This window comes from Zalophus californianus, chromosome 12 (genome assembly GCF_009762305.2).
Source record: "Zalophus californianus isolate mZalCal1 chromosome 12, mZalCal1.pri.v2, whole genome shotgun sequence".
In the NCBI taxonomy this organism is placed as follows: Eukaryota; Metazoa; Chordata; class Mammalia; order Carnivora; family Otariidae; genus Zalophus; species Zalophus californianus.
The window spans coordinates 105,969,025-105,989,934 of NC_045606.1; the positions used below are offsets into that span (position 1 = coordinate 105,969,025).

The 20,910-nt window shown below is 50.0% G+C and overlaps 1 protein-coding gene across 4 annotated transcripts in view; it reads right to left on the reverse strand.

Annotated features, from left to right (window-relative positions):
* PTPRN2 (protein tyrosine phosphatase receptor type N2) overlaps positions 1–20,910 on the reverse strand; it is an 809,200-nt gene that overhangs the window by 266,270 nt on the left and 522,020 nt on the right. For all 4 annotated transcript variants that reach the window (XM_035723337.1, XM_027574319.2, XM_035723336.1 and 1 more), the window contains one exon: positions 1,366–1,430. In XM_035723337.1, coding sequence (XP_035579230.1) covers positions 1,366–1,430 — 65 coding nt within the window. The remainder of the gene's footprint in view (positions 1–1,365; positions 1,431–20,910) is intronic.

A 20,910-nucleotide genomic window follows, 5' to 3' on the forward strand; every position in this document is an offset into this window, starting at 1 on the left:
AGGACTCGCGGAGCCAGAGCTTTCTTGGCCAGCAGCATTGGGGACGCTCTCCCCGGCCACCTGCCATGGGAACCACGTGGCACCAGAAGGGGTTCCCACCTGACGAGGATGGGACAGGACAGGAAAGCGGGGGCAGCACATCCAGAACCTTCCCTCACAACTCCGACCCGCAGCCCTGTCGGGGCCTTTCTGTCACCGGCCACCGCGCCTTCCCCGGGCTTCGGCCGCTCTCTGGCCTCCCCGCCCCCACTGTGCTCACTACCTGCCAAGACCACCACCCACTGCAGTGGGGCAGAGTGGGATGTCCCGGCCTGATGCACCCTCCATGCTCTGGCCCCAGCCAGTGGGCAGGGAGAGCACCAAACCAGCAGAGTCTCGGTCCTGTCAGGTCTTTGCCGACGAGCTTCCGCCGGGCCCCCTGCACTCCGCCCGCCACATCCCTGCAACAGAGTGCACGGCACAGGCCGCATTCCCCGCAAGACTATTCCTACCCACCTACCGCTCAGGAAGCACTGGAGCCAGGCTGTGGAGAACAACTAATTAAGCACGTTCCTACTTCAAGGGCCAGGACTCTGGCTGCCGAATAGGAGATTCCCCAAGAAAGCAGCTCGTCTCTGAGTGGCTCTGCGCAAGATGTCTCTTGGGGAGCAGGGAGTACTCATAAATAAGCTGCCCCGTAAGAGCTAATTATCTGTAATCCCGAGTGCCGTGAAATCTAAACTCTCAAGCGCAATGGCACGATTGGTCTCGGTCTGCGCTGCCTTACGCGGGCCCACATACCACTCCTGCGAGGAACCACGTCCGCTCTTCTGCCTACAATTCATTAAATTGCCCCAAGATGGGGAACGCAAGCATTGGCCCGGCTTCCTGGAGGTGACTGACATCAGCTTTAATCGCTGATGGAGCATTTGGTCAAGTGCCTGTCTCTGAAACCAACAAGGCCACGTGAGGGCACCACCGCTGTTGGACAAAGTCATGCCACAGAGCCTTCATGCGTGCATGGCGCCCTAACCCAAACGAGTCTGCCGACTCCCCCGAGGAGAGAAGAACCTCCCTCACTGGCTCGTGCCTACGCATGTAGCAATTACAAAACCTCTGAAAAGGAAGCATGTGTTCTCTGAATAGCAATGTTTTCCTGACGCAAGACTGTTTTTTCTCAGGGAGAAAAACTGACCTATGATGGGTTCAAAGGCAACTCAAACCAGCGTCACATTAGCCGGGCACCGCGAACGGGTGTGTTCAAGCCACACGAGGAACCAGCCAACTGGCCTCCCCTAAGTCAGCATGCCGTCACCTGGCCTGTCTGCGGGCCTGCCCCCGGCCGCCAACCACGCGCATCTCGGAGGGCAACCCTCCGCTACTCACCGACCCGCTTCCAGCTTGAAGAATTTTCAGTCCAGACGCCTTTTCCAGTTTGTCCTTGTTGTCAACTGTGAGGAAAAGTTAAGAAGTACAGGGTCAGCGTGCAGAGCTAATTGTTCTCAAGTCACCCTGAGCATTCCCCTCTACCGGGAAACATTCCGTTAAGTCACTGCGCGGGCGGCCTGATTCAGCCGCCAAGCTGGAAGCCAGTCTGGCTGGTGCACCCGAGCGTGAGGCCCTGCTCCCCACTGGAGGCGACGCATGGGGACGGCCTTCCTGCGGGCCTTCAGCTTCATCCACAAACGTTATCCCAGGGAACCCACAGAACTGTTGTGAAAAGTGCACGAGACATAGTACGTGGACATTCTTTGCAGATGGTAGAGTCTTACTTTCGAATGATATGCTGGTTATTCAGTGTGTTATCATTGGGAAATGGGTTTCATTAACTAGCGTCCCGAGCGCACAAGAAAGACTCACTGGACGGCAAGCCCGAGTGTGTGCATGCACCTCTGTGGTGCTCAGAGCTGTTCTCTGTGCTACCCGTCCCCTAGAGGAGACATTCCACGACAGTTTAGCTCCAGTATACAAGCCTCGTCCTCATGTCCTCCTGACTTAGAATGAGGAAGACTTGCAGAGGATGAATTACCCTCCAAATCACACCAAGAGAAATGAGCTCTGGAAACAATTAGCAGATGTAAATGAAAGCTCAGTAATCCTAATGGCAGCACCGCAAACCCACCTGCCCCCACTCTGTCGAAAAGAAGTGGTGTCACAGAGCAATTGACCTTGGCTCACAAATCTGTAGAAATAGTCTTCCGGATAAAGCCCATGTCACTTTGGAAATGAAAACCAGGAAAAACAGAGTTTTATTGCGGACCCTAAGAATGGAGAGTGCCTTCGAACCTTGAGAGACTATGGACTCTGAGAAACAAACTGAGGGTTCTAGAGGGGAGGGGGGTGGGGGGATGGGTTAGCCTGGTGATGGGTATTGAGGAGGGCACGTTCTGCGTGGAGCACTGGGTGTTATGAACAAACAATGAATCATGGAACACTACATCAAAACTAATGATGTGATGTATGGTGATTAACATAACAATAAAAAATAAAAAAAAAGAATGCAGAGTGCCTTGCCATTGTGGTTAATGCCGAACGAGACCAAGAAAACATCGATTACTCCACCTCTTACTGTGTCCCCCCCATTAATTTGGGTGATGGCATTCTATCTTGTGCAGGGATGCAAATGAGATCCCCTTACAGCCCGCCTGCCTCATCTGGGGGCCTTTCGTTGTCTTCTAGAAAGTTTTCCCCTTTGAACAAATGCACATTATTTTTACATGCAGGTAATCATCCCCACACTCTGAAAGGATGAGGCAAACACACCCCTGTCTGGTTCAGAGCCTCACGCTCGGGTGCGGGAGCAGGGGGAGGGCGTGGTGAAGCGGCGGCCCAAATGGAAACCCTGAATGGAGGAGGGCAGTCTTCAAGAGAGACAGTACAAAGCAATCGATTTTAATGTTCTTCTGTGAACAAAGGACACGTTTTGCTGAATGGCAAGCTACTTTTGGGGGGAATAATAGTGAACTCTTAAATAGGCTGAAGAACAGAAAGCACATGAAAATGGAATTTAAAAAGTACTCCATTTGTTGCCACAGAGCAGTGACAGGTATTCCAGCCGGCCCAACCACAGCAACGTAGGGAATGCAATCCCAGAGTCAGCAAACCTGCTCCAAGGGGGCAGGCGGAGAGCTCCAGGCTGGGTGGCCGGGGGCTCCACCTGCCCCCCAGTGAGGAGGCTGCCGGGACCCTCCTTAAGGAAACCGTCCTGGTTGTGTTCCAAGGAAACGTCCTGTCGAGGCGGCGGGCATGTCTCCACCCGCACCAACAGGAGGCCGAATGCTGGTGCTTCTCTGCCCAAATGCCTGCTCGTTCACGGGTTTGCCGGGGAAGTTCGGACCCTCCCGCAGAGCAGACAAGCCCTCCCCTCATGTCTCCGCGGACGCACGCAAGCTTGCCGACCAGTCCCTCAGGCCTAGGCACTCCTCTGAGCCCCAGGCCCTCGGGCAGGCCCTTTTCCCGCACCAGAAATGCACTGCTGACCTCAGCTTGCTGGACGCAGCATCACCTGCCAAGCACCAAGCCCCCAGGTGTCAGAGACCTTCCCGGGGACTCCCGCTCACAACCATGCACATCTTCGAGCCGCGCTGTGTGGGCTCACCACACACCCAGGAACCGTCGAGCCGTGGTGTGGGTGCCACGTGGTTACCCTGTTTTCCCACCGCCCACAAACAGGGATGCAAATGCTCAAGTGTGCAGAGAACAGTAAAATGTAGTGAATGAGCCAGGTACCGGGTCCTTCTGTTTTCAACGTCACTTAAATGTGTGTAAAATGTCATTTTTCACAACTGGCTCACAAAATCTCTGGAAACATGGCAATGAGCCCCAGTAAGCGGAGAAAACCGGCTCCAGCCCCGCTGTGGAGAACTCTGTGCCCAGGTTAGGGACCGATGCGTCGTGATTCCCTGACTGCCTCACGCATGGACACGGCACCGTGCACGCTGGGCATCAGAACCCACATGCAGAGGCCTACGCCTTCCCACTCCTACCAGACGGTTTTCCACTGCCACCTTCCGACCAGCTCCAGAAAGTTCTGGAAGGGACATCGGCTGCCCGGCAGGCTCTCTGCGAAACACTGTGTCACCAACACGGACGGAAGACCATGGGCACCGTGTTGGGAAATGGATCAGGGAAAGCCCGACCCAGGGCTGTGCTCAAATGTGTGTCTGCCATCTGCACAAGCGGATTTGGGCTCTGGGACAGCGCACTGGTGTGCACAAAGTGACCCTGGTGATCAGAAAGTATCACATTACTGTGTCATCGTGGTCTTCGCTTTGTCGTAAAGCAAAGTCATGGCCTCTGAGACTCGGTGAAGCCGTGGGGCAGTGGCACCTGCTTCCCCGGCTCAGGAGATGCCACCACCCCAGGGCCTCTCAAAGCTGCCTGACCTTTTACAACGGAGTTCACTCAGTTCACACCAATCAGCACTGGAGCCAAACAACCTGAGCCATGCAAATGACGCTGCTTCCACAGTAGTAAAGGTTTTCTAGTAGTAAAGGTGCAGGGGCTAGCTCACCGTCCCGAACTAACCCAACCAGAGTGTACGTCCAAGTCCAAATAACCAAATAACCATAATAAAAACAGCAGTAAGACTGTGGCCTGCCAGGTACCGAGGACGCGCACTGCTCATACCAACCTCGTTAATCCTTAGAACCAGCTGCAATTTAGATCTGGCGTGGTCTCCATTTCAGAAATGGGGAAACTGAGGAAGCCCAGTGGGTGGCACTGCCCAGAGCCGTGGGCAGGTCTGACTCAGGCGGTGCGGACCCACAGCGCGGGGGGCTGCGCGTCTGGGGGGAGGGCACGGCGGGGTGGGTGTCTGGTGAGGACCCCCTTCCCAGCTTGCACACCGCTGCCTCCCAGGAGTCCACTTGCACGTGATGGAGGGGCTCTCTCTCCCTCTTCTTATGCAGACCCCAACCCTGCTGGATTGGGACCCCACCCTTGTGACCTCGGTTGATCCTTACTCTCCCCATATCTCCAAACACAGTCAGACCGGGGTAGCGTTTCAACATGTGCGTTTGCGGGCACCCCCCGGCCCCAGCTCAAGACCAGTCACGCCCAGTGACACCTGCAGGCTGACCTGTTCCGACTCCACACCCTGCCAGTGGGCCGGTAGGGAGGCCAAGGAGAGAACCGGGGTCACCCGGAGCCCCAGCAGCACAGGTAGGCCCCTGTGGAGCCATGGCGCTGAGGGGGCTGGGAGCCTCCCGGCACAGGTCCCCTCAAGCCTCGGGAGAGCCCTGCACCACGCTGAGGCTCCCAGGACTGTCAGGCTCCCCTGGGCACCCTGCTGTCCCCATCCCCCTTCTCTGTGCTCTGTCCGCGGCCACACCTGCCCCTGGGGGACTGCCGTCCCATGACGGCCCCCAGCCTGCCGCCTCTGGCTGAGCGGGGCCTCTGCACGCTGGGTGCCCCGGGCTGGCCTCACTGCTTCCATGGGCCACCGGTCTCCACCCTCAGAAAGACACAGAAATCATGCGGAGCTGCTGGCCCCAAACTCGGCACGGACAGGGCAGCCTGCCGCTTCTTGTCCAACAACATTTCCCCAGTTTATGCTTCTAAGTCCTACGCGAACCTGTTCTCAGGAGAGCTTCTCTCCAGGCCAGAGCCTGGAGCCACACACGCGGCTCAGGAGCGCCTACTGACCCCCTTCGTGGGTCACTACCAGCCACGCCGCAGGGCGGTTTCCACCACGTCTTCCACCACGTCTGCAGTCAGACTGGCTGTGGTCCCGTGCACGTTACTTCGCCTCACCTGGCCTCAGTTTCCCCTACGGAAACTGCATCAGAAGCTTCACTTCCCGAGCAGCGAGGAGGATGACGGTGCTGTGCACACCCCAGCTTGGCACACGGCAACAGTTTATTACTTGCTTTACCGAATGCGTAGCAGCCACCGTCTGTTTGCTCACTGCTCCAAAATGCCAATAACCTCTGGTCTCCAATACAATCAATGCTGATTGACGCTGCTTCTGTTTGCTGCAGAGGCCCAACACCAGCGAATGTGCCGGGTGGCCTGGGTTAAGGTCTGGCTTCTGTGTCAGCGTCACTGTCTCCCTGAACCCCCTGGTCTGAGCTTCGCTTGCCCTGTGAGCCACAGGGACGCCCGTCCTCTTCTGCGTGATGCACCTGCTCTCTGCTGCTTTCCCTCGGGGTCTCCTGCTCCGTCCGCCACTCATAGTGAGGACTTGAGATTCCTCAACTTCCCATCTCGGTAAAACCATTGTTTACTGGCCTTTCCATACCTTTGAATCAGAAAATCAAGAGGTGGATCTGATAATCTATATTTCCTAAAAATTTGCTTCCATCCCTCATCACTAGGTAGTTTTTAGGATTAGCCAGGTTGAAGTGCTATTGAAGAGAGAATTAGTGTCTGTCTGCTAAATCGTCCGCCCATCCATCCATCCATCCATCCATCTAGTGCTCTCCGTGTGCGGCTGGGTGGCGTGCCAGTTGTTGGGCGGGCGGTGAGTGGGCGAGCCCTGGCGAGCTGAGAGGCTATCAGAGGGCCTCCCATGAGGCAGGATGCAGCAACAACGTGCCCAAGGTTCACTGAGAGGGGCCTCCAGACGTGACCACGCTGCTCCAGATGTGGCCCAGCCAGTGTCAGCCCAGTGGGATCACGGTGACTGGGGAGGCTCCCTGGGAAAGTCTGGGAGAGTCCTTGAGTGAGCCTCGCCGGCAGCACACTCATGATGGACTGGACAGGCAGGTGGCCCATCACCGTCACCTCAGGACATTACGTCTGTCCCTGTGATAATTCACGCTGCGACATCTAGCCCATTCCTCCATCCTACAGATTCTTCACCCAGAATGCAGGGTGTCAGTCAGCCGTCCCGAACGCGGGCCTCCGGACTGTCCTCCACGTGCATGGGTGTGCGCACACGCACACACGCATGCACAACAGGATGGACCCAGCCACGGTCCGGTGATGTGGACCCATCTTTCAGATTGATATCAACCCTCACATTCTACACCTGGCTACAGTTGTTCAACAGGAGGTGAATCTACCCCATAATGCTCCTGTGTCCACATTTCCTCATGTTTCCCACAGGAGATCATGGGCAGCCCGGTGTCCTGTGGACGCCATCCTGGTTCCAGGGCCCCCCTTGATGCCACGGTGGGCTCCGCCACAAAGGGGATGAAGAGCGTTGGGCACGTTGCTTCAGAGAGAACCCGAGGCCGTGTGCACCGCCTGTCTGAGAACTCCTTCCAGACCTGCGGTGACACCACATTCTGGGAGCCCCACCCCCCACGCTTCCGAGGAGACTTCGTGGTGGGTTTCCTGCCATGTCTGCAGGCCCCTGTGGGCAGCCGGGGGCCGTGGCGCCTGTGGCCCGTGCTCTTCCATCCCTTCTCAGTCTTGGGGTCACATCTTCTCTGTTTTGTTGTTCTTACTGGTAGAGGCCAAGCCCTGCACGACCCCGTGCTTTTCCTACAGACGGCACATGACGCGTCCTACAGACAGCCATTCTTTGCTTCTTTTTGCTCAAATGCACCTGACGTGAGAGCAGACCCAGTGGTCTTGGCACTCTGCAGCCCCCAGGCCCCCCAGACACCCTTCTCAATGCTATCCTCGGGCACTCACTGTCTCACAGGATCTGCTCCGGGGGTGCCCCCAGCCGCGTGAGTTTCCTCCTTTCAGAATCCCCTCCGCGGGGTGGAATTGCAACATGAAGATCCTCGGCCTTGCCCTGTGCCTCATGCGCTGCCGCCACCAGGCCCTTGGGCCACGGCCCCGGTGCATCTGCCCTGCAGTCACGCGGTTCCCTCCACATCACTGTCTATGCGAAGGGCCACTTTCTGGAATGCCACGGGGACACTGCCATGTTTTTCAGTCTTTGGCTAAGGCATTTTCAGGGGAATAAGGAAAGCTTTGCTTCTGCCAGACGTTCTGTCCAATGTCAGCTCCGAGTTATTTTTACAGCCCAGCGCAGACTCTGAGCTGGTGGGCCCGAGCAGGCTGGCGGGCCGGGAGGCGGAGAACCTGGGAGAAGCTGCTTTAATAATGCCGAGAACGATGCCTAAAGCCTATTTTTATCTTCACGGGAGACAAAAGGGGTTTCCAAACACAAAAAAGAAGTCCCTTAAAATTAAATTCACTAGATGAAGGATATGCAAATTACCTGGAGAAGCAGAACCCTACAATGTTCTCAAAATTCTGGACTAGCCTATTTAATTAGTATTTTAATTTATCAGAATAATTCCTTGCACTGGACAATTTATGCAGTATTCCATGTAATTAAGCAAGTAGCTACAGTGTAGTAATTTTGCCTCTCTTTGGCCTTGTCATTTTAACTGAAAGGGTGTGCAAAAGTCCCTTCTGTGATCTAAATGGGGGCCAGACAACTGAATGGCCGAGCTCCATTAGCAAGAACACAGAGAGGGAGTGGGGAGCAGGGGGCAGGCAAGGCTGGTGGGGAAGCTGACCCCCTTCAGGGAGCCCAGCTGCTGGCAGAGCTGAAACCACTGTTCCTGGGGGCACAGATCTGTACCCGGACACATTTCCACCTCCAAAATCCTCACCCGCTCTGCCGCACATTTATACCCATAGGGGCATCCGTGAAAGGGGTGAAGCATGTGGGTCATTCGGGGACCTCAGAGTGGCCCTACTGGGCCCCTTTGCCTGGGAGTCGGCCCCTCGAAAGCTGCACAGCTGGAGCCTGTGCAGGGAGGGGGGAGCAGGCCCGCTGCACCCCGCACAGCAGGTGCCGTGGCCGCCACCCCCCCGAGGAACTCTGCCGCCTTGCCCACACCCTCCTTTCTTTGGTGGGGGCAGAGAAGTATCATGGGGTGAGGGGGCCTGCTGAGCCCCCCCGACCCCGCCCTAGAAATAACACTGTGCCCAATCTTCTCAGGGCAGAGCATCTTCTTATGCAGGAATTAGAAAAAAATAGGGACTGTCTCTGCCTAATTGCAGTTCATTCTTTTCTCACACACACCTTTTCTAAGAAGCAGCCCGAGTCAGCGGCTGAGGCCCGTGGGCATGATTCCTCTCCCACCGTAGGGGCCGGCTGGAGGGCCCATCTCTGCAAGTTACAGCTCCCACGCTGTGTTCTCCCGGATGGTAACAGGTATTCGGTGAAAAATGGGGTCTCAGTTCACACAGGTTGGGGAAACACAGAGCTAAATAAAGCCAAACACACGTACACATACCTGTTGGCCTTCTCAGAGCCTTTAATCTGCTGTGTGCTTGGTGGCCGCCTGGAGGTGGTGCGGTGTCCCCGACAGGCCGGGGACCACATTAGACCACAGGGAGGGGCCAGCAGGGGAGGCACTGGGAACGGCTTGTCAGCCTGACCTGCCTCTGGATCTGGGGCCTCCCGAGGGGCGAGGGCCCTCCTGCAGGGCCACAGGTACTTCCCTTACCCCTAGGAACCCAAGACTCTCTCTCAGAGGGACGGGGCTGTGGCTTCCCATGACAGAGCCCTGCCCGATCACTGACCGGCCTGGAGCCCCAGGAGGAGGCCGACAGGTGGTAGAAGGAACTCCTGTCAGTTAGGGAAAGTGGGCCATGGCCTCTAGGAGCAGCCACGCATAAGCTGGTCACGGTCACGGTGGGAGGGAAGGAAAGGGGTCTGAGGGTACAGCCCGGGAGTCGTGGGGCGTGGGGGAGGGCAGATGTCACGACGGACCGCGGAGGGAGGTGCAGGCCCAGGCCCTGCAGGGCGCTCCGCGTGGACACCAGGCCCCAGGCCTTCCTGCTGCGAACTTTCTCGGGGGCGTGAGGGGATCCTTCCTTGAGAGTCCTTTCTGCTCACGAGGCCCTGCAAGCAGGTGGTGTCCTGACCCTGGTCCTTGAAAGGATTCTTGGGGCTAACGCATGTCCATGGCTCATTTGGAGTTTTGCGTTGTCCCACTCTGGAGGCTGGGCCTAGCCCACCAAGAGCATGCCCTCACCCTCTCGGATCCACTCTGTAGCAAGCCCCATCCTTGAGAAGGGGGTCTTTCTCCCTCGCAAACAAGATGCCCTGGGGTGGGGGGGGCACAGGGCTGGTTGCACCCGCAGCCCTCTCTCGTTCTTGCTGTGCCACACGCCCCTCCCCAGGGTCCCAGGCAGGCCCCATCTCCACTCAGCCCCACAGATGGGTTCTGCCCTGCAAACCCCCTGTGAGGGTCAGAGGCACAGTAGGACCCCTGGCAGAGGTGCCTGGCTCGCAGCCCCGGCGAGGGCACCCCACCCCTGCGGCCTCTGTCCTCTGCTGCCCGGTGTGGTGTGGGCCTGGGGCGTGGGCATGGCTGAGCCACAGAGACACCGGGTGGAAGAAGACACAAATTAATCACCTCGCCAAACCTCCCAGAGCCGGGAAGTAACAGACTCTTGCCTTGAGCAGCATCACCTCCCAGCCATGCTGAGCGTCCACAGAACCCTCTGCACATCTCAGTCTGTGGTTCTGGGAGTTCTCAGGGGTTGGCACAGTAGTTCTACAGGTTGGCAAGAGAAGCATGTGCCATACTGATGGATTCCTATTGCTCATCACTGTGTACGTGCATCCGTCTAGACGGGACATGCCTGAGTCATGCTACACGGCTTCTTTCCACCGGCAACCATGTGGGTCCCGAAGCTACACAGAGTTTATTTTTATAACAGTGACTACGACTGGATTACACTTTCAAAATGCAGAATTACAAATTCCTCTTTATTAATACTTTTGATTTAAAGCTTTGTTATCTATTATTATATTTTGTTTCATAACTTTAATTGTCCATTTTGAGTATTGCTAAAGAGTCATTGCTTTTTTTTAAATTTTATTATGTTATGTTAATCACCATACAGCACATCATTAGTTTTTGATGAAGTGACCACGATTCAGTGTTTTCATATAACACCCAGTGCTCCATGCAGTATGTGCCCTCCTTAATACCCATCAGTATTGCTAAAGAAAAAGAACCTTTTTGAAGATATGTACATAATTTTAATGTTCAGTTTCATATGTATTTTGTATTTTTGATGAAAACACCTTCACATTTTACACTCTGTGCAATTACCTTTGGATCATTTCTGTCTAAATGCACAGATTTTATGAAATCTTATTAAACAATATAATTAGTGATTTTCTGAAATAAGGGGAAGAAAAGACATTCATAAATAAATATTCAATAATTAAGAATTACATATCTTTTTCACTCACCAAACGCTGCTAGTGCAACACCCAAACATGCATGATAAGAATTCTATCGAGCTATCTTTTATTATTTGGCTGGTTTTCAGAAATAAGAAATATAGCTCTATGCATATTTAAACAAACTTTTTTCATTATGAATATATGTATTTCAAAGTACGAAGATCAAATTTTTTAACGGCTCGTTAACTTGATGTAGACATTTAAGTATTAGAAACCTGGCGTGGGGCCTCCGTTTGTGCTGTGCCTTGGGTCCCTCCAACATCAGTCCCTCGATGGCTAGCACAGCAGACTCGCGGTCCCTGGAGGATGCAGGTCATTTCTTCACTCCTCTCTGCAAAGCCCTACCTTGGGGTCCCAACTCCACAGGGTCCATGTGGTAGGTGCAAGGCTTTCCCAATCCGACCCCAGGCATCTGTGGCTCCTTCTATCCTTGAACACCCCCTGGGGTACAAGCCTGCCTCAGGGCCTTTGCACATGCTGTTTGTTTCCGGGGCTCAGTACCCACAGGACTCACCACTCTCATGTGTGGGGTTTTTGCTGCCCATATAAAACGGCAGCATTGCCTGGAATGCCCACCTAACCCTTCTTTCTGCACCCCCCCCCCAGGATGTAAGCCATGGTAGGATAGCCCCATGTCCCGGTGCCCAGGACAGCGCCGGGCACATCGGAGGACACCAGGGACTATTTGTCAAGGGAATGGTCCCATGATTGATGGCAGGAATAAGCAAATTTAGTCCCTGGGGCGGTGATGCACCATGACCATGACGATACATTGCCGCCATATTGCTGTCACGGGAGCCCGATTTCACCCCTGCCATTCTAGTTTTGGAACCAAAACGATTCGTCCTGGAATCTCCTAACTCTCTTCCGACGGGATCTGCTATTGAGCGCTGGTTCAAGACTAGTCTAGAAGCAAATGTTTTCTCATGCACTGCTAGATCATCAGTCTCCCACCTTCCTCACAGCCACGTGGAACTTAGTTGTTTGTGTCAAAGTGAACCAGTGAGTCGCTGTCCAAACACTCCTGGACAACAGTGGGCAGCAGGACACTTGCTTTGGCCCTTGCGACCGGCCTGGCGGTTAGGGCACAGATCTGTAATGTGCTGTAACAACATGAAACATGGGAAAACGTTTTGATGTCAATCATTTCAAGTCAAGTCATCTGAAAGTAACATGTTGCCACAATATTTGGATATTTAATTTTGCTAACTGTCAGGAAGAATGAAAATAACCTGGAACATAACTGCTGTCCTGACAATTATTTATGACCAGAGAAACCATTTAAAGCTGAATTCTAAGAGGGAAAACAGAGGGGGGGTGGGTGTTCCCTGTCCTGTCCTTGGCTGGAAATGGGCCCTCTCTCTGCTTCTCTGGTCTCCAGAGGCACTGGGTAAAGGGAGCTGGGACTTGCCTGTTCTAGCAAAAGAAGGCGGGCAGCCAGACAGAGGGTGTGTCACTGTGCTCGAGGCCAATGCCTGACCCCACAGACAGGCCTGCATCTCAAACAACTTGTCCTTATGCACACTCCCTTCCAAGCTGAAGACATCAGAAGCAATGCAGCAATGCTCGTTTCTACACAACCAAAGCCTCGCTCTGCTGAGAAAGGAAATAGCAGAGTGGTTTTGGCAGATAAAGTAAATGCACATTTGTTTATGTATGTGCCATAGGTATCGTCTTACTAAACAGGTCACAGGATCCTGCAAAAGATCTCCCTAGCCACCTCTTGATAGAAATATTTTTTGTTGATTTGTAATTCAAAAATATGAATATTTAATTAAATATTAGACAGATACCAATGAATATTTGTAAAACACATGTTGGTTATAAGGAATAATGACAGCAAATGCCCATGAATCCTACATCCTGAAAAAGAACTGAAACCGTAGAGTCAAGTGAACCCTTCGTGTCCCCGGTCCCTTTTCCCCATCAGACCTCCTTCCCCTGAATTCTGGGTTCATAATTTCCTTTTCTATAGACTTTTCCACATGTTTCTACTGCTCAGTTTTGCTGGGTTTGAATGTAATAAGGTGGAATAATAACATGTATGTTCTCTCTGACTGGCTTCTGTTGCTAAATTATGTTTCCCAGGCCCCGGGAGGTTTTGTGTGGCCATGTGGTCTGTACGTCTGCCCCGCCACGGGGCTGCACCGTGTGCATCTAGAGCACCATCACCTATTTTCAAACATCCGATCCAATGGACAATGCAGCTGACCCTTCCTCTCTTCCCACCAGTTCTCACCTGGGGCCACCATAAGCATTCTCATCCGAGTCTCCGGCACACGGCACACAACACACTCTGGCTTTTCTCAGGTGGTATCGCTGGAAACGCAGATGTGCCACAGTGATGGCATCAGTTACCCACTCCCTTGCTCAGCTTGTAAGGGTTTCCATCGCTCCAGACGCCCCCCGGTTTGCCAGACTTAAACACTGCTGCCAGTCGGGGGAGGCAATATCCTGTCTCACGGTGCTTTCAATGTGCTTTTCTTTGATTACTGATCAGTGTCTTCTCGGGTGTTATTCACCATTCACGCTTCCTCATATGCAAAATTCTTGTGTGTGCTTTTTGCCCATTTTTCTACTGGATTATTTGTCTTTTTCTTATTGCTTTGGAGGAGTTCTTTAAACATTCTGCATGCTAATACTTTGTCAGTTGTATGGGTTATTACTAGTTTATCTCAGTTTGTGGTTTGGCTTTATAAATTTCCCAGTAGTTTCTTTAAAAATTTTATTTACTTATTTGAGAGAGAGAGAGAGAGAGAGCACGAGCTGGGGGAGGGGCAGAGGGAGAGGGAGAAGCGGGCTCCCCGCTGAGCCAGGAGCCCGATGTGGGGCTCGATCCCAGGACCCTGGGCTCATGGCCTGAGCTGAAGGCAGACGCTTAACGACTGAGCCACCCAGGCGCCCCTAAATATCCTAGTTTTAATACACTCTAGTTTATCATTTTCTTTAAGGTTTGCACTCTGGGTACCTTATTTAAAAATTCTCCTCTATTCCAAGATTGTAAAGGTATCATTCTCTATTTTCTTCTAAAAGATTTAAGTTTTGCCTTCACATGCAAGTCCAGGAACTGATTTTGTGTATGAGGAGAGGTATTCTCCGTAACTGGACACCCAGTCTTCCCAGGATAATTTACTGAAAAGGCCGTCCTTCTCCCTGGTCTGCAAAGCCGACTCCATCGGTTCCTCAGGAAGGGGGGTGTCCTCCCCTCCGGGTCCGCCGTCTGGGTCCCCAGGCGCCCACCGCCCGCTGCCCTTCAGGCTGACGCCCCCATGCAACCTCGCAGGAAGGCAGACTCTCACTCTGCTTTTCTTCCACAGGGGTGCCCAGCTGTTCTCGCTCTTCGTATTACTAGTAAGGACCCTTTGGAATCAGCTTGTCAAGTTGCCAGATGAATATAAAAAATAAAAAAAACCCAAATCTTCTGGGATTTTTGTTAAAATTTTGTTGAGTCTGAAGGTTTGGGAGAGTTGCTCCTCCTCATCCTGAGACGTAAATCTCACCACACACTTCGGGCCTCCTTCACATCTTCTAACAGTTTTATCATTTTCTCCATAAAAGTCTTGTACATTTAAATAAATATTTATTCCTGGCACCTTATTATTTAAAATGGTAAGTGATGATCACTTTTTAAAACTGTATTTTCTAAGTATAGAAATGCAATTAGCTTTTGCCCATGATTTCACACATAGCGGCCTTCCCATCTAATACTATAATTTATCTGGGTTTTCCTTTGTGTGTCTGAATAAATAATGAGATTGCCTGTAAGCAGTTATGGGTTTTTCCTTCCTCTCTGATGAAACCTTCCATTTCGTTCTCCTGCATGACGGCTGGGGCCTCCTACGGCACCCTTACTAAACGCAGTGACCACTCACAGCCTTGCTGTATTTCTGACGCTAAAGGGAATATTTTCAATGTTTCACTATAAAGAAAGACGTTTCTGTAGGTTGTTTTTTTTTTTAAATCGAGTTAACAAACCTGTCTTATTTTTAAGCATTTTTATTATGAATGAATGTTAAATTTTTTGTCCAAATCTATCAAGAAAACTGAGTGATTGTTCTTGAATCTATTAATGTGGTCAATCACATTAACTATCTTTCTAATGTTAGAACTTAAACTGTGAAAAATAAATTGCTCGATTTAATCTTTGTGCATCTGTTTTTGTGGGAAATTGGTCTCTAATTTCTCTTCCCTGCGCTGTGTTTGTGGGGTTTTGGTATTGGGGTGACACCTCGGGGATGGAGCAGTGTGGGCTGATCGGTGCGGCGCTGATTTATCTGGGCGTGGGGAACAACCTCTATAGAGCATGTGGGCTGGCACTTTCTTTGTGGGAAGACTTTTAACTACTAATTCCGTTTCTTCCTCCGTTCTAGGACCATTATGGTTTTCTATTGCTTCATTTTGGCCCCATTCTCTAAATTTCTAAACATATCACCATAACACTGCTCATGACGACCCCTCGTTACTCTTCTGCTTACACGCCTCCCTTATTCCCAACATTATTTCTGTCTTTTCTCACTTTTATCCTGATCACTGATGACAGGTAGTTTCCAGTTCTGTTTTTTCAAAGAAGAAAACTTTTGCTTTGCTTTCCTCTTGGTCTGTTGGGTTTGCCATTTCCTTCTGCATGTATGTTCTCCCTTCTACTTTGTTTGGGTTTGTTCTGTTGTTCTTCTTCCAAGTCCTTCAATTTAAAACTTACTTATCTTCAGGCCTTGCTTCCTTTCTAATATAAACAGTCAAGGCAATAAATTTCTCTCAACAGTCCACTCTCGCTGCAAGCCCCAGGTACGAAACACAGTCCAGTATTTTCTGTGACCGTTGAGTTCCATTGTGAGTTCTTCTCTGATCCACTGCTTTTTCAAAACAATTAAAAAATTTTCCAGACTCATGAGTGAGATTCTTCTTTTACTCATTTCTGTCACGTGACGGCATTGCTGTCTGAGAGTGAGGTTTGTGAGATACCCGTTTTCAGAGATGTTCTGTGTGCTTGAAAAGGGCATGGGAGCTTTGCTCGCCGGGCCACCTTCTCCCGGCGCAAGCCCAACACCTGTGTGGCGGAGATCTTCGGTGCCCTTCCGGCTTTTTTGCTTGACTTCCCAGTTACTGTGTGAGGTGTATTAAAACCTCCCACGATCACCTGTGGTGTGTCACCTGTTCTGTGTCTACTACTCACACCATCTGAGGTGAATTTGACTTTCTCCTCATAGTTCTGTCAAATTTTGCTCATATAGACTATTTTATCAGGGCACGGGTTTGTGACTGTCAAAAATCCTATTGTTATGTAGCGATCCTCTTTTTCTCTGATAGTTTTTTTTTTTTCTTAAAGTCTGTTTTATCTGCATTCAGGACAGCAGAGCAGTACCCTTCGGTTAATATTCGCTCTTGGTTAGAAATATATACATATATATCTTTCTGTGTCCTTTTAGCTACATCTTTTATAAACTTACTTATTTGTCTGTTTTCCAGTCTGCAAATCTCTGTTTTTAATTGGAACTTTTATTTGCTTATAGTTATTGTGATTTCTGACATACCTGAATTTACTTCTAGCATCTTATTATGTCTTTATGTCTGAAAGAAGTGCTGGGCTTCTAATTCTTAGTGGTTCCCAGAGACTTAAAATTCACATGTACAAACTCCCATTAATTAATAAAGCTCTGTGCTTTCTTCCTAAAATTACAGAGGCCTTGGAACCCTTTCACGCCATCATGCTCACATCCGTGAAAATACCATTTTGTGTTGGCTGTTTTAGTCAGTCTGGGTTTTAGCCTCACAGGACACTACTATTCTATACCATTTATTTTCTTTAGATGTAGTCCCTCATTTCATGTTTTCTTTGGTTGTTATTCCTTCTGCATCTCAGGTCTTCCGTATGGGATTACTGTCTCTTGTCTGTGGGAAATCTTTTAGAATTAAATGAGGATGTGCTGGGGACAAACTCTCACTGTTTTGGAAGTGTCTTTATTCAGTGCTTCTTTCCCTTCCTCTCTTCTTCCTTCTTTTTGGCCATCATTTGCTGGAAGACAGCCTCTCCTGGCACAGCTCTGGGCTGACAACTGTTTTGGCCTCAGCAACGTGAAGACACGGCTCTCCCGTCCCCGGTTCCACCTTGGCCGCCGAGAAGCAGCTACTCCATCTGGACAGCTGTCTTTCCCCTCAGCTGCTGTGAAGAGTCTGTCTTTGCCATCCTGCAGTCTCGCTGTTATGAATCTTGCATCTGGGGATGGGTGTCTTCCATCAGCACCAACATTCTCCAAATATGGCCTCAGCCCCCTCCCCTCTCCTCTAGAATTCACATTAAATGTGCATTTGCCTTTCTATATTTTCCTTTTCTTTCTCTCTCAGCTGCATTCTGGATGATTTCTCAGTTCCATCTATTGGTTCTGGTTCCCTCCTCAACTTTACCTAACTTGTCACTAAACTCACCTCCTGAGTTTAGAATTTCTATTATGTCTTTTGTTTTTAAAAATTCTATTGTTTTAAAAACACTTTTTGGCTATTTTTAGGACTCATTTTATCTCCCTCTTGTAGTTCTGTAAACAACTAAAATACATGAGTTTACGTTCTGTGTCTACTACTCACACCACCCGAGATTTAATTTCGTTCATTCTTTCAGCTTACTTTGCTCACGGTATCTTGTTCCCCGGCATGTTCCGAAATTTTTTATCCTGGGTTCCTACTTCTTGGTATTTTAACTGTGAGAATCTTTTGCATTTCCTTCTTCTGGGAATCTGGGAGCCCTGCCAACTCAAGACCACTTCAAATGAAACTCCTTGTGAGATGTCACAGACCACGCAGGAGATCGTACCCGGTGACAGGGCCGCAGCCTCGCGCCCCTCAGGTCAGACGGAGGGCACGCGGGATCGCCATGACATCCCTACTATTCTGAGCTGGTCCTGGCAGTATGTGGTGCTATTCACTTGGTTTAAGATCTCTAAGGATTTGCATATTGCCAGACACCTGATACGATTAAAATGGTATCTATATCTTCGCATTCAGCATTTCACGGTGTTCTCTGAACAGAGTCAGCCCCGTATCTGTTCTTCCAGTGCACGGATGGAAAAAGGGAAACCCTGGCCCCCACCCCATCCCCAACCACCCTGCTTAAGGAGCAGCAACTACGTTAATGCAGGTTTGAGCAAAACCTGGTGGGAAACTAAATATAAAGTGTGTAAAACATTAAATAATTTGGTAATTTTATATTACACTAAATATAACTACAAATACACGTGTATGAAACTGTCAGATTATTCAAAGTTTTCATGCAATTTGGGTAGAACTCTTGCTTGGACTCTGAAAAGGAAAAGCCAACAACACCCCTGCTGCAGAGTGACTTGAAGGTGGACGCGGGTCTCTCCCCTGCCCGCAATCTGCACTTGCCTCCCACCCCCGTCTGTCTCCAACACTCCCGGGGCACGCTGCTGGATCTGAAGCCCACGCCCCGAAGTGCCCACTTATCACACAAGCTGACTCATCTCCTCCGAGGGGTGGCATCTGCCTGGGGCTGCCACGTTCTGGGCACGGCTGCGGGAAGCAAAGCCAGGACTCCTGAGCTTGAGGCTTCTTCTCGCCTCACTCCACCATAGATTATGAAGGAGCACTTGTCTCCACGTGACAAAGCTCTCCTTTAATGATCTTTTATTCATGAAACAGAGATGTGAGGACGGCTCTGGAAGCAGATGTTAGAGAGGCATGAAAGGAGCATCGTCAGTGTTGTCCCATTTGCACTCAGGAGGTGCGAGAGGGCCTCATGACAGACTCCCAGCCAACTCTCCACACAGCTCCTGGGCACGCACGCCCCGTGTCCCTGCACAGACCCTGCTGAGGAGCCGCGACCACACATCTGTCCACTTGTCAGTGGTCACCGCAGCAGGGACGCTTCTCCTTCACTTTCTTTGCCATTCCAAATTTGGGTTTTTTTTTTTTTTTTTCTTTTTAAAGCTGTAAAAACTGAAGACACCGAACACGTTCCAGCCTCAAATGCAAAAGTCCCCATTGGAGCGGACGGTCTGGAAAGCATTCTGTCCTTGGAAACTGAAAGGTCGATTTGTCAAACCCCACACCTCAGGTCCCCAAGAAAGGTTCTTTAGCCCTTGTGTTCTAGCCATAACCGAATAAATAAATGAGACTTTTATCTGTCGGTCTCTTGTGAAGTCTCCCGAGAGCAGGCAGGGTTTCTCCGAAAATGCAGCTTAGCTGCATGGTAATAATAATGACAGGCTGGTAAAAGCTAATGTCAGCTTCAATTTCCAAGTCATTTTTCAAATTATTTTAATTAGATATTGTTTCAATCTCACTTACATTAATTTAATATCTGATATCAACATTTCAGTTTTCAATTTGTTCAAATGATTTTTTTCCAGTCTGCCTGGTTGCCTGCAGTAATTTAAAATACAATGTTTATCTTCAAGCAATTTTCAGTGTGTGGGTCCTGGTGAACTGCTATGTTCAATAAAAGTGATGGGGAAGGGAGGGACCATGGTGTTTTGGAAAAATGGAAATTTATCTCCTCATTTATCTCTAGACATTACAGTAAGCAGGTAGAGCTGGGGCTAGGTGCTCATAATAATAAGATTTTCCACCAATTTCACTGTGTAATTGGCTTTCCCAATGCAAATCTCAGTGAAATCTGATGATGGTTTTTTTATTATTATTATTAAAAGGTACCAGGATAAATAGCCACATCTCCTCATCAACATATTTTCTGATAATCTTTAGCCACAAGACCTGAGACCTGCCCCCCAAAGACCTGCCCCCATCTTGTTTGCAGATGCACTGTAGTAGTTTTAGGTTCTGAGTTTCATGTTACCTCTCCCCCAACCTATTAGCACAGACTTTGGTAAAGACACCCTTCGATCATGGCAAACATGAGGTTGAACTCGGCCTCCACATTACAAAGTGTGGGAGGAGGCAGATATCCTCAGGTGCTCGTCTAAGATGAGAGAATTTGTTTCTTCTTGAAGTTCATAGTTAGAATATGTGGATTCAAACTATACTTGAAAAGTCTGAAGAACTTACAACAGTGAATACACATTCCAAAACACTTGAGAACAACATAAAGCCAAACATGATCTACATGGCTAAAGACAGACACTACAAGAAACAGAAGGGATGCACAGAAAGTGGAGAGCAGGAAACAAGATGATGAATGAATTAAAAACATGTGTAGTTATGACAATAAATGTAAACAGGTTAAATTTTACTCCTAGGACAAAGTCTCTCACTTAAGTCAAAAGTATTAACTACAAGAAACACATCTCAAACAAATCAGTTCAGAAATATTAAAAATTTAAGGAGTAGAGGAAAAATAAGGTACAGATAAACAGAAATAAAGGAAGGGCCATGATATTAACATCAAGACAATACAGAATTATATAAAAAGTTATTTTTAAGTGAAATAAAATAATTATCCAAAATAAAGGTACAGTGTATGTGCCAAGAAATAAAACAAAATGTTGAAATTAGTAAAGGAGAACTGACATGCCTCCCAAGGCTTGACAGACAGAAAACCCAATGGCAGCCAACATGCATGGCCTCCCACATGCTGAGGACCGTGACTAGCACTTTCACTGCCTGACACAACGCGCCCTTCAAGAGAGGGCCTTTCAATTGTCCCACTGCACGAGTGAGAAAGACTGAGCTTACTCCAGGGGATAAGTACCTTCCCTAAAGTCACACAGCTAAGAAATGGCAGACCAGCCTTGACACTACTCTCCCCAACCCACGTGGGGGACATATGGACGACAATTCGGTAGCGACTGATCCAACTCTATGGTGTAGAAACAAAAATATAGATGATCCGGTATTGGGCC